Source organism: Oryctolagus cuniculus, chromosome 3, assembly GCF_051225735.1.
Source record: "Oryctolagus cuniculus isolate XC-2025 breed Fujian yellow rabbit chromosome 3, ASM5122573v1, whole genome shotgun sequence".
Lineage (NCBI taxonomy): Eukaryota > Metazoa > Chordata > Mammalia > Lagomorpha > Leporidae > Oryctolagus > Oryctolagus cuniculus.
The window spans coordinates 136,320,398-136,340,532 of NC_142869.1; the positions used below are offsets into that span (position 1 = coordinate 136,320,398).

A 20,135-nucleotide genomic window follows, 5' to 3' on the forward strand; every position below is an offset into this window, starting at 1 on the left:
AAGAGTGGGTGAGGCTTGTTCACCCCGTGATTTCCTGAAGCCTAAGCTGCTGGGCCTTTTGCTGGGGAACCCCTGATGTCCACATCCGTGTGAATAGCTTCAGGACTTCCCTCCTGGGTTTGCTGGATTCTCACCTAGGAAAGTCTCATCTGGCCCTCTGCCTGCCGGGCAGGCTCCTGGCTGCTGTCTCATTCTGGGTTGCAGAAGAAGATTCTGCATTTGGAATGCGTGCGTCACTCTCTTAACCATCCTGTCACCTGTTTAGTAAAACAGACTTGCTGCTTTCACCCCTTCAGTGGTGACACCTGTTTTCTGCTGGGGCAGGTAAGAACAATCACACAGCGGCCTGAAGGAAGGGGTGGCAACCGGGCATGGCAGAGCTGTCATCGGCTTTCTGCTTTCTGGCACGCCCCTGCCCCTGTCTTCCGGCAGGAGTGATGCCGTCAATGCCTGATTATTTGATTTTTTTTAATGTTTATTTATTTTCATTTTATTTGAAAGGCAGAGAGACAGACCTTCCATCTGCTGGTTCTTTCCCCAAATGGCTGCAACAGCCAGGGCTGGACCAGGCTGAAACCGGGAGCCAGGAACTCCCTCTGGGTCTCCCATGTGGATGGCAGAAGCCCAAGCACTTGGGCCTCTTCTGCTGCCTTTCTCAGGATGCATTAGCAGGCAGCTAGTTGGGAGGCAGAAGAGCTGGGACTCAAAGCAGTGCTGTGACACAGGAGGAGGACATCCCAAGCAGTGGCTTAACCCGCCGTGCCGCAACACCCGCCCTGTTTGGTGGCTCACGTCTACTTGATTCTTGGGTCTCTGCAAGAGGAAAGAGAATTCAGTTTTTCACCAGTTCTACCAAGTAAGAACCACTTGTGGGGTTGGTGCCGTGGCATAGCGGGTAAAGCTGCTGCCTGCAGTGCTGGCATCCCATATAGGTGCCGATTTGAGTACAAGCTGCTCCACTTCTGATCCAGCTCCCTGCTAATGTGTCTGGGATAGCAATGGAAGATGGCCCAAGTGCTTGGGCCCCTGTACCTGCGTGGGAGACCCGGAAGAAGCTCCTGGATCCTGACTTCAGATCAGCCCTGCTCTGGCTCTTATGGCCATTTGGGGAGTGAACTAGTGGATGGAAGACCTTTCTCACATGACAAAGGGGAATTAAGGTGGTGGAGAAAATTGATAGTAAATCAGCTGTTTTAAAAATAGGGTGATTGTCTACAGCCATACCACCCTGAACGCGCCCAATCTCGTCTGATCTCGGAAAAATAGGGTGATTACCCCAAATTATCTGCATGCACCTAATGCAATCACAGGACCCTTCACTATGGAAGAGGGAGACAGAAGACGCCCCTTGGCTGCTCTGGAGGAGGAAGGGAGCCCTGAGCCAGGAATGGGGAAGCCTCCAGCAGCTGAGAAGGAAACAGACCCTTCCGCAGAGCCTCCTGCAGGAACTAGCGCTGTTCACATTTTGGCTTCGGTCCAATGAGACTGCATATCTGACATCTGGAACCTAAGAAAGTAAATGTGTGCGGTTTTGAGCTACCAAGTTTGTGGTAATGTGTGACAGCCCTGATAGCAAATGAATCGATTATAAATTCAAAAAAGAAATATGTGATGTGTATGAGTATGGTTTTAAAATGGGATGGTTTCAGCAAGTTCATTCCGTGAACTGTGTCTCACGTTCCTTACCTAGAGGCAGGTGTATATGGAAGGGGTTTGGAAGTCAAGTTGAAGCTTTAGGGCTTGGGGTGCATAGCTCACTCTGAGTGCTGAAGTTGCCAGTTGTCCTAGGTAGAGAGGAGAAGTCCACAAAATCTCAGAAGAAAGTGGTCTGAATTCCCAGATTTCAATAATTTACTGTGATTTCTGTTCTTATTCTCGAAAAATTCTCACATTTATAACTCATTTTTTAATCTTTATTTTTAAATTTCTTTCAAAGGCAGAGAGAGAGAGAGAGAGAGAGAGAGAGAGAGAGAAAGGGAAGGAGAGACATAGAGAGAGGGAGAGAAAGAGAGGGAGAGAAATCTTCCATCCACTGGTTCACTCCTCAAATGGCTGCAAGGGCTGGGTCAGGGCCAGGCCAAAGCCAGGAACCAGGAGTTTCCTCTGGGTCTCCCGTGTGGGCGGCAGGGGCCCAAGCACTCCAGCCATCCTCCACTGCTCTCCCAGGAGCATTAGCAGGGAGCAGGACCAGAAATGAAGCAGCTGGGACTTGAAATGGGGCATAGATGGGAATGCTGGCATTGCAGGTGGCAGCTCAACCCACTGTGCCACAATGCCAGCCCTCATTTTTTTTTTTAATTTATTTATTTGAGAGGGAGAGAGAGAGATCTTTCATTTGCTGGTTTATTCCCCAAATGGCTGCAATGGCTGGGGCTTGGTCAGGTCAAAGCCAGGAGCCAGGAGTTTCATCTGAGTCTCCAGTGTGGGTGGTGGGGCCCATCTAGTTGGGCCATCTTCTATTGCTCTCCTAGACACATCAGCAGGGGGCTGGATTGGAAGCGGAACAGCCAGGACTTGAACCTGTGTACTGGCAACAAAGGCAGCAGCTTAGCCTAATGTGCCACAATGTCAGCCCCTTCATTTTGTCTTTGTTGTGGGGAACTCCCCATATTATACCTCGATCTAGTCTTTCCCTGGCCTTTTTGTTTTTAAGTCTTAGTGGTGGGGTTTTGGTGCAGAGGTTAGGATGCTTCTGGGAATGCCTGCATGGGAGTGCTTGGGTTAGATTCCTGGCTCTGCTTCCAATTCCAGTTTCCTACTAATGTGCACTTTGGAGGCAGCAGTGCTTGGGTTCCTGCCACTCATGGGGAGACAGGAATTGAGTTCCTGGCCCCTGGCTTCAGCCTGGCCAGTTTCAGTTGTTGCTGGCATTTGGGGTGTGAATACACAGTTGGAAGGTCTCTATCTCACTGTCTTTGAACCTCTGTCTCTCTTTCTCTGCCTTTCAAATAAACAATTTAAAAAAGATAAAAAAGCTGTATTAAGTATTCACAATTATCTGTTTGCATATATATGTTTATTATTTTCCATTATTGAGCAAGGAATAAAAAAATTGTAGTTAAGGCACAAGTGGCCCAGGCCCTTCCACAGTATCAAATCTTCCAATGGATTTGAAGGGAAAATACATCAGTGCCTAAAATCAAACTTAATAGTATTTTAAGGGTCCGGCACTGTGGTGTAACAGGTGAAGCTGCTGCCTGCTAGTGCCAGCATCCCATGTGGGTACCAGTTCAAGTCCCGGCTGCTCCACTTCCGATCCAGCTCTCTGCTATGGCCTGGGAAAGCAGTAGAAGATGGCCCAAGTCTTTGGGCCCCTGCACCCACATGGGAGACCCAGAAGAAGCTCCTGGCTCCTGGCTTGAGATCGGCACAGCTCCAGCCGCTGCTGCCATCTGGGGAGTGAACCAGCAGATGTAAGACCTCTCTCATTCTCTCTCTCTCTCTCTCTCTCTCCCTGCCTCTCCATCTCTCTCTGTATAACTTTGACTTTCAAATAAATAAAAAAGTCTTCAAAAAGTTAGTATTGTAAGATTGGTCAAAATTCTATCTGATCTTGTCATACATTTAAGACAACAGGACATACTCCAAAAACAGAATGAGAAAAGTCATCTCGAAGAATCTGACACAGTGGAATTGAATGGAATTCCATTCAAATAAGTACTGATTGCACAACCAAGCCAGCTGGGCACTGTGCTTTGGAGAGTTAGAAGAGAGTGGGCAGGGGTGTGGCTGTCGGCGATTGGCCATAAGTCATTTGAAAGTGCCTAACAGTCTCATCCCGGGACATTTACATAACATAGAATGAGGGGCTCCACCTCTTCTTTTCCCCCCCTAATTAAAAAAAAAAAAAAAAAAAAAAAAAAAAAAAAAAAAAAACTGTGGTAAAATACAAATAGCAAGGTTTTCTATGTTAATTACTTTGGATGTTCAGTTCGGTCGGGGCGCCGGATTCTGTCCCGGTTGCCCCTCTTCCAGGCCAGCTCTCTGCTGTGGCCAGGGAGTGCAGTGGAGGATGGCCCAAGTGCTTGGGCCCTGCACCCGCCTGGTAGACCAGGAGGAAGCACCTGGCTCCTGGCTTCAGGTCAGGGCAGTGCGCCAGCCGCAGCGCGCCGGCCGCGGCGGCCATTGGAGGGTGAACCAATGGCAAAGGAAGACCTTTCTCTCTGTCTCTCTCTCTCACTGTCCACTCTGCCTGTCGAAAAAGAAAAAAAAGACTCATTTATAGGGGCCAGCACGGTGGCATAGCGGGTAAAGCCACTGCCTACAGTGCCAGCATCCCATGTGGGTGCCGGTTCGAGTCCTGGCAGCTCCACTTCTGATCCAGCTCTCTGCTATGCCTGGGAAAACAGTAGAAGATGGCCCAAGTCCTTGGGCCCCTGCACCTACGTGGGAGACCCGGAAGAAGCTCTGGCTCCTGGCTTGAGATCCACCCAGCTCCGGCCCTTGTGGCCATTTGGGGAGTGAACCAGAGGATGGAAGACCTCTCACTCTCTGTCTGCCTCTAGCTCTCTGTAACTCTGGGACTTGAACTCTGGGACTTGGGATGCTGGCACTGCAGGCGGCGGCTTTACCTGATATGCTAACAGCACCAGCGCAAAGTGTGGGATTTCAACGTAGGGAGTCTATGCATGTAAGCACTACTGCTGCTGGGGCATTTTCTGCTCATAAGGATTCTCATGAAATGTCAGGGGGAGGTAAGCACAAGAAACCACAACCCAGGACAGTGGCACTCACCTCATTTTTGCTCTTCTGCTGAGGATGGTGTAGGCACAGCCTCATCACTCGTTCTCGCTGCCTGGGTCAGGAATTGTCGTGACAGCCTGAGGATGGGACACATTCACCTAGGTGTCTTGAATACATTAACCACATTGGTAAGTGCACTTTTTTCCCTGTGATTTCTACATTTTCTTCATGTCCAATGTATCCTCCTCTCTCTCTCTCTCTCTTTTTTTTTTTTTTTTTTTTTTGCGAGAGAGAGAGGGAAAAAAAAAAAAAAAAAAAACCTCAAACAGAACTCTTCAGGAAGTAAAGCTTCGGTGGAGAACTGTTCCAGAAAGCCCTTGACTAACAAGCGGGGCCCTCGGTGTGCCAGGAAGTTGGCAGCCATGGGGAGAACAAGGTCCTTCCCCGAGCTGGAAGGAAGGGCTGCAGGAAGGGCTCAGCTCTGAAGGAGCAAGGTGCCATGCAGAGGAGCTCGGTGAAGCAGGACGTCTGGTTTAGGGGGCCCTTGCCAAAACTTCCAACACATTCTAGGCTGCAGTGTAGGGAAAGGGCTGACCACCTAGAACAGAGCCCTGTGAGAAGCAAGTTTTTCCTGATCATGCTCATGCATCAGGTTCTCCCGTGCTGTCTTCGTGCACCTGCTGTATCAGCATGCTCTTACGGAGACTGTAGGGCTTGCATTCATTGTGGTGCGCCACAGGCGAAAGACAGGCAAGAAGAGATCATGTCTACTTCTGAAACTGTTATGGTGGAAATGGGCATGGGTGCTGTGGGTGCACACTGATAATGGTGAAGTCCAATATGAAAAGCTGAACATGAAGAGATAGTATGGGTTATAGTTTTTAATCAAGCTCCCCACATAGGCGCACGTGCTATGGCACTGTGGGTTAAACAGCTGTCTGTAGGTGCCAGCACTGTGGTGCAGTAGGCTAAGCCTCTCCCTGTGGCATGGCATCCCTTGAGGGCACCAGTTCTCTTCCAATCCAGTTCTCTGCTTATGGCCTGAGAAAGCAGTAGAAGATGGCCCAAGTGCTTGGGTCCCTGCACTCATGTGGGAGACACTGAAGAAGCTCCTGGCTCCTGACTTTGGATCAGCGCAGCTCTGGCTATTACGGCCATCTGGGGAATGACCCAGCGGACTGAAGACCTCTCTCTGTCTCTCCCCCTCTTTGTCTATAATTCTACCTCTCAAATAAATAAATAAAATCTTAAAAAAATGATTCCAACATAAAGGGTAACATGAAAAGAATAGTGGTTTTGTGCCATAGAAAACAAACATTTGTGGCCTTTTATCCAAGTCTAGGACATTGAAAAAGAAAAATGCATTACACGTACTCAGCGGCTTACTGAGCAGCAATTCAGGGTGGGCGTGGCGCTCTGTGTGTCAGCAGCACAGCTTCCGTCCCTCCTGGTGCTCATTTTGCATGGACTCCGGCAGCAGGAGAGAGGACAACAAAAGGGAACTGCCACCACAGGACTTCTCTTTTTCTACCTATGTCCAAACAGGTGGGAAATGCCGTCTTTATAATTGGCATCTATGTCTACAAAACCAGAGTTCCTATTACCACAGATACTGGTAATGGGTATTAGGGATGGATATTGGGGGCTGGCACCTAGTACCCTCTGCCACAGGCATTTATTGCGGCCTAAATACTTCAGCCATCTTCTGCTACTTCCCCCAGGTATGTTAACAGGGAGCTGGATTGGAGGTGGGATAGCTGGGACTTGAACTGGTTAGCATAAGGGATGCTGGCATTGCAGGCAGTGGCTTAATCCACTGAACAATGTTGCCCCCAGCCAATTCTTGTGGGAGGCTATCCTGTATATTGTAGAATGAGTTTAATAGCACCCTGGCTTCCATCCACCAGTGACATCTCCTTTGTGTGACAATCAACAATGTCTCTCTGCAGACACTGCCAAATATTCCTTGAAACACCCTTTGCACTCTGTTGAGAACTACGAGTTACTGGGTGGAGGGACTGTTAGTCCCCGGGAAGGAGACAAAAATAGACCATAAATAATTTATGAAAATAAAATAGGGTTAGAAGACATTTAGGGCTGAGATGCAGTATTTAGAAAATACCACAAGAGGGGAAAGAACCTGGCTTATTTTAAGACTCAGAGTGCAGAGAGGTTAGCAGGGCAGGTAGATTGAGAAGAGGCTAGAAAGCAGGCAGGGTCTGCTATGGTTGTAAAGGTTTGATCTTAACTGCAACAGGAAATGATTGAAACACTTTAAGCAGGGGACTACGTGATCTGTTAAATAAAAAAAATCAGGGGCTGGACCGGCACTGTGGCATAGCAGGTAAAGCTGCTGCCTGCTGTGCTGGCATCCCATATGGGAACCGGTTTGAGTCCCACTCTGATCCAGCTCTCTGCTATGGCCTGGGAAAGCAGTTCCAGGAGCCTGGAACTTCTTCCAGGTCTCTCATGTGGTTAGCAGAGGCCCAAGCACCTGGACCATCTTCCATTGCTTTCCCAGGTGTATTAGTGGAGAGCTGGATTGGAAGTGGAGTAGCTGGGACCCGAACCAGTGCTCCTATGAAATGCCAGTGTTGCAGGTGGCAACTTAACCCACTGTGCCACAATGTGGGTCCCCTAAATGCAGTTTCATGAAAATGTGTAGGAGAGCCCTGTGGACATCAGGCATTACATCAGGTGAGCTGGGCGAGGGCTGTTCAGCTGCGGGGTTGCAGAGAGTTTGGAAAGTCAGTGAGGAGGCAGAGGACTGGGAACACACGTGGGGACAGCCCACAGAGGCAGGGCACAACAGCTGTAGGTACTTCTAACAGCTGAGATTGAAAGGTACACTGAGAAAGCAGAGAGGAGCTTGCAGGAAAGCAGCCAGCATCCTCAAGAACACCACGAATGGATGATATTTAGATCCAGGCAGGCTGGTGGTACCAGTACTCAGGAAGTAAACTGCAGGCCCTAGAGTGGGGTTCGGGGCAGTACTGCTGCCACTGAAAGGTGGTATTCTTACCTGCCCCCACACCCTCACCTAAGAATTGAAGTAAACAGCTAAGAGAGGAACTTAGGCCCTAATGAATAGGGTAGGACTCTGGTTATCAGCACTGGAGTCACACAGAGTTGGACAAGCAGCAAAGATGACTGCCACTGAATTCTAGAGTGTTTAGCTAGAATTTTTTTTTTTTTTAAGATTTATTTATTTATTCAAAGTCAGAGTTTGGGGCCGGCACTGTGGTGCAGTGGGTTAACGTCCTGGCCTGAAGTGCCGGCATCCCATATGGGCGCCGGTTCTAGTCCCGGCTGCTCCTCTTCCGATTCAGCTCTCTGCTATGGCTTGGGATGGCAGTGGAGGATGGCCCAAGTCCTTGGGTCCCTGCACACATGTGGGAGACCCGGAAGAAGCTCCTGACTCCTGGATTTGGATCAGCGTGGCTCCAGCCGTTGCAGCCATCTGGGGAGTGAACCATAGGATGCAAGACCACTCTCTCTGCCTCTCCTCTCTCTGTGTAACTCTGACTTTCGAATAAATAAATATTTTTTTAAAAAAGAGTTACACAGCCGGCGCCGCGGCTCACTAGGCTAATCCTCCACTTAGCGGCGCCGGCACACCGGGTTCTAATCCCGGTCGGGGCGCTGGATTCTGTCCCGGTTGCCCCTCTTCCAGGCCAGCTCTCTGCTGTGGCCAGGGAGTGCAGTGGAGGATGGCCCAGGTGCTTGGGCCCTGCACCCCATGGGAGACCAGGAAAAGCACCTGGCTCCTGGCTCCTGCCATTGGATCAGCGCGGTGTGCCGGCCGCAGCGCGCCGGCCGCGGCGGCCATTGGAGGGTGAACCAACGGCAAAGGAAGACCTTTCTCTCTGTCTCTCTCTCTCTCTCGCTGTCCACTCTGCCTGTCAAAAAAAAAAAAAAAAAAAAAAAAAAAGAGTTACACAGAGAGAAGGAGAGGCAGAGATAAAGAGGTGTTCTATCTGCTGGTTCACTCCCCAATTAGTCACAACAGTCGGAGCTGCGCTGATCTGAAGCCAGGAGCCAGGAGCTTCTTCGGGGTCTCCCATGTGGGTGCAGGGGCCCGAGGACTTGGGCCATCCTCCATTGCTTTCCCAGGCCATAGCAAAGAGCTGGATCAGAAGTGGAGCAGCTGGGACTTCAACCGGTTCCCATATGGGATGCCAGCACAGCAGGCAGCGGCTTTACCCGATACACCACAGTGCCAGTCCTGCTTACTAGAACTTCTAAGTTGAATCTAAACCTAAGACACAATGAAGCCACTACTAATGATGGGGAGAAAAACTGTAATTAAATACATGAAATACCTATTTTCCTACTTCAAGAGGATATGCTGACTACCATCACTGCTAAGGAGAGTAGCAGGAAGAACAGACATAGCTTGAGTTCAGTAAGATGGTCAAGTGCAGACCTTGGAGCCAAACTGCCTCTCGGCCTTCAAACCCTGGCTAATACATGGCTCTACTTTGTTCAACAAATTACAGCTGGTCTGTGAGTATCCAGGGAACCAGAACACCCGAATTTAGTTTCAAATACTGACCCTGAATATAACTTTCTTCATTTTACCTTAAGAAAATTGCCCACATTTTTGAAGCCTTTGGTTATAAATTTGTAAAACTGAGAGGGTTGACGTCCATCACCCCTTAAATGTAAACTTTTCTGAAAGTGCTTCCTGGGGAATTTTTCAAATCTTCATGCTCTTCAAATAGCACCCAGACTTCCCATTTAATAGCAGTCTGAACAACTTTGAGATCATGCTGTTAACTTTTAGAGTCATTCTGACCTAAATTTTATTATTCTCATTTTGGAAATGAGGAATTGGAGGCTCAGCAAGCAAAATCATGTTCAAGATCACATGATTAGGATTAGCTGTTAGTTCTGCCAATTCCAAAGCTGTGCTGTTTCTACTTTTTCTGGTATATTATTCTGACATTAGAATTTATTTGATTTCTGTACAGTGGCCAAAATCCCAAGTACCGTATCTATATGTTTACCCTGAATTTGATATTTCTAAGTCTATACTTTGAGCTGTCATTTGTTCAATTCTCTATTTCAGCATTCCCTTTTCCTTGTTATTTATGGTGTTGTCAGCCCATACGGTATAAGTCCCATTTAAATGTCTCCTACATGTCTGTTTTCTAGCAGTAACCCTTGACTTTTATGTGAAATTGAAATGAGAAACAATTTTCATGTACTCACTCATTTGTTCCACTTTACAATGTAAATAATTAAATATGTAGGAAACGTAATAAAATTCTAATAGAAGATGAAACAAAGACCAGAGAAGCAAAAACTCCAGTAATTATATTTAATTTTTTTTAAGATTTATTTATTTATTTGAAAGAGTTACAGAGAGAAGGATTGGCCAAGAGAGAGAGAAAGAGAGAGGTCTTCCAATCTGTTGGTTCACTCCCCAAATGGCCGTAACTGCGCCAATCCAAAGCCAGGAGCCAGGGACTTCATCCAGGTCTCCCACACAGGTGCTGGGGCCCAAGGACTTGGGCCGTTTTCCACTGCTTTCCCAGGCCATAGCAGAGAGCTGGACTGGTAGAGCAGCAGCTGGGACTTGAACCAGTGTCCATATGGGATGTCAGCCCTGTAGGCAGCAGCTTTACCTGATATGCCACAGTGCCGGCCCCCCGTTTTCTTTTAAAGTCTTTATGAGATAAGTAAGGTGATCGTCATGTCCAAACAATGGAACAACCTAATTCTTCTAATATTATAATTTCTACCATTTTCTAACAGAAACTCTAAGAGTTGAATGCAAAAATAGTATTTAATATTTAGCTTTCAGAATATAGAAACATCTCAGAGAAACTGTGTGACACCTCTAACAGGTATATTTGAGGTAATATTTGTATAATTAGCAACTTTCACAATCAAGGAAAACATTGTTCTGTAAATGTTATACATTAACTTTTTAAGTCAAGAATTCCACACTGTTGTAAAATAAGTTCAGCTCGGTGCTATGACAGTTAACACAAATAGATGTAAACTCTCACTAGATCAACTTGAAAAGATAGAATGCTCACTAATTATGTTATTAATACAAATGTCAAAAAAAATAACAGTCCAAAATGTACAGAAGCACTGTAACAAAAATATAACTAACAATATAGCTGTCTATCAGAGTCAGCCACAGTACCATCAGGCTTTTAAAAATACTAAGGTCTTCACTTTCATTGTTCTTTTTGACTTTTTTCTATAAATACAGTAGCTAATTCTGATCATTTATCCTCATTTAATATTCCTGTGAACAAATTTTTTGATAGTAAGATATTATTTTCAAGCACATCATCATCATCTGATTAAACAGATTATTACTGAAAATTCATAAAAGCTTTTAAGGCTATTAAAGGTTTCATGCAACTTAAAAAATCCGATTTTGGAAATAATTAAGGAATTTTCCTTTCATTGGGAAACAGCCAGCATGTAAATATGTAAATATGGTATTTAACATGCCTATGTATTTGTTAAGAACTAGAATACACACTTTATAATGCATCTGAAACACTTAGGTATTTTGATAATGTTATTACTACACAGACTGTGTGTGGCAATAAAAATTGTCTTGGGCAGTCACAGTACATTTATCTGCATTTTGAATTTTATAGAGGCTAACATGATAACAAATTTATCATCTTGACATGGTGTATCACAATCTTCTTTTATAAACTTCACAGGCCTTTCTTATTGACTTTTTCTGAACGATTCTGTAAGAAAAAAATATGATTTTTGTAATACAGCAAACAGAAAAATATTCATGGTTACAATGACTTTAAAAAACATTCTTTTATATAAAGTTATTATAAGAATAAACAAGTGTGAAAATATGGATTGAGACAGTCTCAAATTGTTAAATTAGAAATTTGCAAGTTTCTGTTGAAGAAATGTTCAGAGGGAAATAAATAACCCTCTTAATAAGTTTTTTTTTTAAGATTTTTTTATTTGAAAGGCAGAGTTACAGAGAGAGAGTGAGAGTATCTTCCATCTGCTGGTTCTCTCCACAAATGGCCACAGTGGCCAGGGCCCTGCTTGGTCAGGCCAAAGCCAGGAGCCAAGAACTTCCTTGGCATCTCCCATGTGCTACCCCCTAAGTTCATTCTTTCCCTGCCTTAATGTATTTTACTTTTGCCTCACAGGTTACTCCAGGAAAACAAAATCCCTATAATTCCCTTATTACAAACCTAACTAAGATTTTTGACAAAAAAAGAATGAAGGGAAGAAAAAACTTCAGGGTGGCTTTGTTCTTTTGTCCTTCAGATATCTGCCAATAGAACTGGCTTTTAGGGACCAGCACCATGGTGTAGCAGGTAAAGCTGCTGCCTGCAGGGCCGGCATCTCATATGGGCGCAGGTTCAAGTCCTGGTTTCTCTACTTCTGATCCAGCTCTCTGCTATGGCTGGGAAAACAGAAGATGGCCCAAGAGCTTGGGCCCCTGTACCCATGTGAGAGACCTGGAGGAAGCACCTAGTTCCTGATCAGCACAGCTCTGGCCGTTGTAGCTATCTGGGGAGTGAACAAGTGGATGAAAGACCTCTCTCTGCCTCTGCCTCTCTGTAACTCTGCCTTTCAAATAAATAAATAAATCTTTAAAAAAATAGAACTGGCTTCTCAACTTATACTGTGCTAATCATGTTATAAAAATGACCATAATACATCATTTAAAACTGGAAAGAAATAAACTTCAGAGTTATGCAGTCCAAGCTATACTTGATTTCGAAACGTAAATGCCTATATAAAGAAAAATAAATCTTGGGACTGATGCTGTGGTGCAGCAGATTAAGCTGATGCTTGCAACACCAGCATCTCATATCAGGGTGCTAGTTCAAGTCTCCACTACTCTGCTAGCTCCCTGCTAATGCGCCTAGGAGGCAGTGGATGATTCTCTCTCTCTTTCTCTCACTTTGCCTTTCAAAAAATCTTTTTTTTTTTAATTACAGATTTTATTTATTTATTTTAGAGGTAGTTACCTCTCATACTGGTGCTCATACGGGATGCTAGTGCTGCAGGTGGAGGCTTAACCTACCACAGCACTAGCCCCAACACTTTAATATTCACCTTCTGAACTGTACATGAAAAGAAAGAAATAGCTCTCTCTCTCTATATATATATATATATAAAATCTACAATAAAAAGCTGAATAATGTTATCCTCATGAATTTTATTTCTGTTATCAAACCAGCCTTAGTAATTAAAATATGTCCTAAAGTTCTTTGGAAAATGTATTAGCTTTCTCAGTTTTACCTAATTTATGTATCTTAAATGAAACAATCATAGAACAAAGCATCAAAACTTCACGGTGGGCCAGCACTGTGGTGCAGTAGGTTAATCCTCCGCCTGCGGTGCACCATATGGGCGGTTCTAGTCCTGGCTGCTCCTCTTCCGATCTAGCTCTCAGCTATGGCTTGGGAAAGCAGTAGAAGATGGCTCAAGTGCTTGGGCCCCTGCACCCATGTGGGAGACCCAGAAGAAGCTCCAGGCTCCTGGCTTCGGATTGGCCCAGCTCCAGCTGTTGTGGCCATTTGGGGAGTGAACCAACAGATGGAAGATCTTTCTCTCTGTCTCTCCCTCTTACTGTCTGTAACTCTACCTCTCAAATAAATAAATACAAATCTTAAAAAAAAAAAAAGAAACTTCAAGGAAACAGAAGTCAAAAAGGGAAAAAACTAGATTCTTTCCCACAAACGATTCTACTTTGCATCTTTTAAACCTCTTTGGATTTCCCCATTTGGTCCCCTCCCTGTTATAGGCACTAAATAACTATTTGCCCTTGCTTTCTGCTAGAAAAGATGAAAAAAAAAAGACATAAGTGACTAGGGGTTATTGGTAGCACAAACTCATCCATACTTGCCAGTTTTGGGAAAAATCATCCTTCACTTCGCGGACTTGTCCATAATAGTAGCTTCATTACAGCTTTGGATTTTTACCCATAGTGGTCGGTCAGATAAGTATAACACACTGGAGTGGTGGCATGTCATTGTTCAGAATGTCTCCTCTAATCTTGTCATCTTATTTGATTGGTAAAAGTTGCTGTGAAACATTAATGCTCAGCCTGAGCACAAGCTATGTGAACCTCCTGCTTATAAGCAACAGCACTCTGAAGTTCTGCTTCAGGAGATTTATGTTTCCTTTCTTCTTCTTCTTCTTCTTCTTCTTCTTCTTTTTTTTTTTTTTTTTGGCAGGCAGAGTTAGACCGTGAGAGAGAGAGAGAAAGGTCTTCCTTTTCTGTTGGTTCACCCCTAAAATGGCCGCTACTGCCGGCATGCTGCGCCAATCTGAAGCCAGGAGCCAGGTTCTTCCTCCTGGTCTCCCATGCGGGTGCAGGGCCCAAGCACTTGGGCCATCCTCCACTGCCTTCCAGGGCCACAGCAGAGAGCTGGATTGGAAGAGGAGCAACCGGGACAGAATCCGGCGCCCCAACCGGGACTAGAACCTGGGATGCTGGCGCCGCAGGCAGAGGATTAGCCAAGTGAGCTGTGGCGCTGGCCTATATTTCCCTTCTTGTAAAGATTTATTTGAGGGGCCAGCGTTGTGGCGCAGTAGGCTAAGTTCTGCCTGCATTACCAGTATCTCACATGAGTGCTGGTTCAAGTCCCAGCTGCTCCTCTTCTGATCCAGCTCTTCTGCTATGGTCTGGGAAAGCAGAAGATGGCCCAAATGTTCGGGCCCATGCATCCACTTGGGAGACCCAGAAGAAACTCCTGGCTCCTGGCTTCAGAATGGCCCGGCTCTGACCTTTTGCAGCCATTTGGGGAGTGAACCAGTGGATGGAACACCTTTTCCTCTCTTTCCCTCTCTCTGTGACTCTACCCCTCAAATAAATTTAAAAAATCTTTAAAAAAATAAAGTTCAAATATTATTTCATTTTAAGAAGATTTTTCAAATTTATTTATTTGAAAGGTGAAGTGTCCCAAACAGAGGAAGAGAAAAGATCTTGTGGGGAGCAACTCGGACTAGACTAAGTTACTGGATTAAGACTTATTCTATGCATCTGCTCTCCCACAATATGGCACTGGGAGAGGAGGAAACAGCTTCTACACAGCTGCCTCCAGTTCAACCAATAAACAGCAGGACCTGCTCCTGATTGGAGGAGAGCAGCGTACTCGGCGTGTGGGTAGCAGAGTTGGGATTGGTGGAAAAGGACTATAAAGGAGGAGAGAGACAACATGCACCAGGAACATCTATCTGAAGGAACACCTGTGCAGCCCCCGAGAGAGCCGGCCGGCGGTGTGCCGCTCCCCCGCGGAAGTGGGGAAAGTGGCAGGGGGAACCGCCCTTCCACGGAGGTGGAAGGGTCGGTAGCCAACCCGGGAAGAACCAGCAGCAAACCCGGGGAGGGCCGAGCAGACGAAAGAACAGCGCAGGGTCCTGTGTCGTTCCTCCACGAAGACGGGGAGCGACAGATCTTCCTTTCACTAGCTCACTACTCAAATGCCCACAAGAGGTGGAGCACGGACAGGCCAAAAGCTAGGAGACATGAACTCCATCCAGGTCTCCCACATCAGAGGCACAAACTCAAGTACTTGGGCTATGATCTGCTCTCTCCCAGGCACATTAGCAGGAAGCTGGATTAGAAGCACATACTAGCTGGGGCTCAGCACTCCTATATGGGATGTAGGTATTCCATTGCGCCACAATGCCTGCACCAGAAATTACTTTTAAGAAAATGATTCTTCTTTAAAGGCACCTAAATCTCAGACCTTATTTAAGTTCTCATCCTGGACAATGGAGGGTGGATAAGTGGATAAAGAAAAAAGTATAACCAATTGCAGTTGGCATTGTGATGTAGTAAGCTTAGCTGCTTCCTATGATCCCGACACCTCATATTGGAAAACTGGTTGAGTCTGAGCTGTTCCGTTTCTGATCCATCTCCCTGCTAATGAGCCTGGGAGGAACCTGCCACCCACGTAGGAGATCCAGCTGGAGTTCCTGGCCTATGGCTTTGGCTTGGCATAGCCCTGGCTATTGTAGCCATTTGGGGAGTGAAGCAGCAGATGGAAGATACTTTTTTTCTTTCACTCTGCCTTTCAAGTAAATAAATCCATGCATAAAAACAAACCAATCCAGACATCCCTAATATTATCTCATGGTTCTACAGAACTTTTCTTGATTCAAAATATTTAAAGTGCTTTCTTGCATGGAGTCTATTTCATTGCTAGGATAACTTTCTGATTTAAGTAATGAAGTAGCCAATGAGCATGGATGTCAAATGATTCACCTGAGAATTACAGGAGCTGGAATCCTCTTCCCCCTTCAAACACAAGAGGTGTTCATTGCAAGGCACTTGTTTTATAGCTGATGTAGACACACTAAACAGGGTGCAGTAAGGCACCTCAGGGATTAGCAACAGCAGAAAACCACTACCCTGTAGGCTGGAGGGTCAGAGGAGGCTATGCTTATGGAGCCCAGGGTTTGAGGGCCAGCAGATGGACGCTGCCTGGTGGGAACTGGGACTAGGAGGGAGATACTACCTAAAGTAAACAGAGTAGGAGAAGTATCTGGCTTTCCCTCCTTCCTGCCTTCATCTTCCACTAGTGTCTCACATTGGCTAAACCTGTCCAGAGATCAGACAGCAAGGGAGGATGAAAAACTGATCTCCCTGAAATATAGCAGCAACAGCTGCATTTCCAAGAGCACACAGTCCAATGTCCAGGAAAGTTCAAAGAACCTGGCCAGTAATGGCGGTTCTGGAGCAAGATTTCCTGATTCTGAACCCCAACTCTGAGTGCTCTCATTATCTTTTCAAGATGTACTTATTTGATGGGCAGATGGCAGAGAGAGAGGGACCGAGAGACCTTCTATCAATCAATTCACTCCCACATGGCTGCAAGGAATGGGGAAAGCCAGGAGCCTTGAACTGCACCCAGGTCTCCCACACAGGTGGCAGAACCCCAAGCATTTTGGTCATTATCTGCTGCCTTCCCAGATGCATTAGCAGGAACCAGATCTGAAACAAAGCAGTCAGGTCTTGGACCAGCACTCCTGGACGGGATGCCAGCACCACAAGCAGTGGCTTACCTTGCTGGGCTACAATGCTAGCCCCTGAATGCTATCCTATCATTCTGTAGTTCAGTGACTTTGGGTAATTAATATGGTATCTCTAGGTCTCAGTTTCCTTTTCCACCAAATAGGGATATTATATGAAAACATTTTAACTTCTTGGCTGCAGTATAAACATGATAATGTGAGAGTTATTTAAAAAGTTCATGTAAAATGTAATTAAAAATAACTTTATTTTGGTGCAAAAAATTCTGAAATCCATACAGTTTTTATAACACATTTTCTATGTGTTTATTTATTTGTTTATACTCACATTTTATATGAACTTTTTGAAGATCCCTCATATGCATGAATTTCAGACTTTCCTTGCACCACAGTAAACTTACATTTTAACTCCAGCTTTCATGAAGTTTAATTAATGAATTTGAGAGGTGCAGAGAAAGAGAGAGGGAGGGAGAGAGCACATGCATGAGTGCTCTCATCTGCTGATTCACTCCCCAAGTGCCAGGTACCTAGGTACTCTGATGTGAATGCAGGTACCTTAACTGCATCCTAACTGCTAGATCAAATGCCTGTTCCGTCATTAACTTTTCAAAAAAATATTTATTTACATATTTATTTATTTGAAAGGAAGAGTGACAGACTTCTATCCATGGTTCATTCCCCAAATGGCCGCAACAGCCAGGTCTAGGCCAGGCTGAAGCCAGGAGTCAGGAATTCCATCCAGGTCTCCCACATGCCTGCCAGGGATTCAAGTACTGGGGTAACTATCTCTTCCCTTCCCAGCCTCATTAGTAGGAAGCTGGATCAGAAACAGATCACCTGGGACTTGAACCAGCACTCCAATATGGGATGCCAAGGTGGCAAGTGTTGGCTTAAGCCACTGTACCACATGTCAGCTCCCTTCAAATAAACAAATAAATACAAAGTTCATGAAATGTTGAGTTACAGAGAGACAGGGAGGGAGGGAAGGATAGAGGGAGAGAGACAGAGGGAGAAAGAGAGAGAGAGAGAGAGAGAGAGAGAGAGAATGAATCTCCCATCCTCTGGTTCACTCCCCAAATGGCTACAACACCAGGAACGGGCTGGGCCAAAGCCAGTAGCCAGGAGTTTCTTCTGGGTCTCCCACATGGTAGCAGAGGATCCAGTACTTAGGCTATCCTCTGCTGCTTTCCGAGGCCATTAGCAGGGATCTGGATCAGAAGTGGAGTAGCTGAGACTCGCACTGGTGCCCATATTGGATGCCAGCACTGCGGCAGTAGCTTAACCTGTTATGCCACAATGCTGGCTCCCACTTCATGAGCTTTTTGAATTATACTCTTACATGAAGCCATTAGCCAAGTGTTTAAGCAGGTCCAGAGTAGAATATAAATAAATATCAGCTGTTAAGTATTTCAAAAATTGGATACAATCAGAAATTATATAAAAGTCTATTTATGCTACTGATGCTACTAAATGAGACCCAACTCGCAATTTGGCACTTAGCATATGTGGGGAGGGGTCATTTACAAATAAACAATTGAAACAATTATTTTCTTGGGAAAGAATTACTTATAAAAACTTCCTATATCCTTTGCCAAGAATGTAGTCACTCCACGGGCCGGAGCTATGGCGCAGCAGGTTAACGCCCTAGCCTGAAGTGCTGGCATCCCATCTGGGCGCCTGTTCGAGACTCGGCTGCTCCACTTCCAACCCAGCTCTCTGCGATGGCCTGGGATAGCAGTAGAGGATTGCCCAAGTCCTTGTGTCCCTGCACCCATGTGGGAGACCCAGAAGAAGCTCCTGGCTTCAGATTGGTGCAGCTCCGACCGTTGCAGCCAACTGGGGAGTGAACCATCAGATGGAAGACCTCTCTCTCTCTCTCTGTGCCTCTCCTCTCTCTCTGTAACTCTTTCAAATAAAAATAAATAAATCTTTAAAAAAAAAAAAGAATGTAGACACTCCATGTTGAAGGTGGCTCTTCAGGGGTAAAGAAATTGATTGAAGAAAATCTGTTACACAGGGATGAAGATAACCATTGGCTGTTACTCACAATGGAGACATTCATTAACAGATATTGGCCATAAGAAGTTGAGGGCATATTCCTTGTTTTCCTGTCTCTACTCAAGGATCCAAACATTTCTGACACCTGAGCAAAGTCCACTGGTATGTATTCTCGTTCCAGCTGAATCTATGATTCTGCCCTCAGGAGGAAAATAATGTCTTTCTACTCAAGAGGCCTCTGAAGTGACTTCCTCAGTTGCCATGGTGGATGCTGAAAGATGTCATGGACTAATTCTTTTCACACCCTTATGAGGTCAGCAACTTTAGGAACTTTATTTTAGACATGGCAAAGGGGTAATCTTGCTGAAAATCTACCTACCTACTCCAGATCATGAGAACTCAGGCTGCGGAGCTGTGGAACTGGAGCACACAGGGCATCCACCTCTTGCTGGAGGCCCTGTCATTTTCTTACTGTTGTCACAGTGGGCTCGTTAAATCAAACATGCAAAGCCATGGGTATATTAGGTCAGGACTGTGCTTTGGATCATTTCTTCACTGGCTTTAAACCAGGCCAAAGTAGCTGGCTGAGAGTAAGTCATTGTTTCAGCAAAACTTCTAGAGGAAGTAATACTGCTTATGATAATGGCTGTCATTTCCTGAATGTTTATTATCATCTAGGCACAGTGCTGCCCCACACATTAAAATAATTTTTTGACAGTTAACGTGCATATTTAGGGGGCACAGTATAACAAGATATCTGTATACAATGTGTAATAATCAAATCAGGGTAATTAGTATTTCTGTCTTCAAACATCGACTGTTTCTATGTGATGGAAATCTTCAGACTCTTCTTGTTTTTCAAAATGCATCATAGATTTTTATAGATTATAGTTGCTCTACTGAGCTACAGAATACCAGAACTAACTCTATCTAATAGTAGCTATACATTTTAGTTCTCCCAACAATCCACTGAGCCAAGGTTAATATCGCTGATTTTACATACAAAGTGAGTCCCAGAGGGATGATACAATCCATGTAAGACCAAAAAGCTAGCATGAGGACAAGTTGGGTATTCAAGATCTGTGCAGTACATATTTGCCTCATGACAGCCTCAGCCCTAGACTATGCAAATACAATGGCCAAGACACAGGGAGTAAGTACAGTGAAATAAAGAGCTATAACTGCACAAAGACTTGACTGAAAACCATGAAGGCTGCCAAATGATAACAATCAATCCACTTGCTCTAAGAGGAACTGGTAGGAAGGCACAGGGTTGCCTCTTTCCACCAGTTTTCCTCACACATCATCAAAGCGTGCCTTGGAAACCAATTCAGGTTATCGGACAATAGCCAATGAAGCGGGAAGACAAACCCAACATGGATGAATGCTTGGACCTGACTCTTGCTGGATCTGACAGGAAGAGAAAGAAAATTATGGCCCAGATCTGATTT

At 45.3% G+C, this 20,135-nt stretch overlaps 1 protein-coding gene across 3 annotated transcripts in view; it reads right to left on the reverse strand.

Moving 5' to 3' along the window:
• Positions 1-773: 773 nt before the first annotated feature.
• The window catches only part of LOC100357899 (B cell receptor associated protein 29), a 69,379-nt gene continuing 50,017 nt past the window's right edge, over positions 774-20,135 (reverse strand). The window contains exons 8-9 of one of the 3 annotated variants that reach the window (XM_070071152.2): positions 4,735-4,820; positions 774-813 (exon numbers count right to left, since the gene is read on the reverse strand). In XM_070071152.2, the coding sequence (XP_069927253.1) occupies positions 4,779-4,820 (42 nt within the window). In that variant the 3' untranslated portion in view covers positions 774-813; positions 4,735-4,778. Of the gene's footprint in view, positions 814-4,734; positions 4,821-10,000; positions 11,412-13,986; positions 18,693-20,135 lie in introns of those variants that run through there. The other 2 variants (XM_051849693.3, XM_070071151.2) reach the window with 2 other exon arrangements.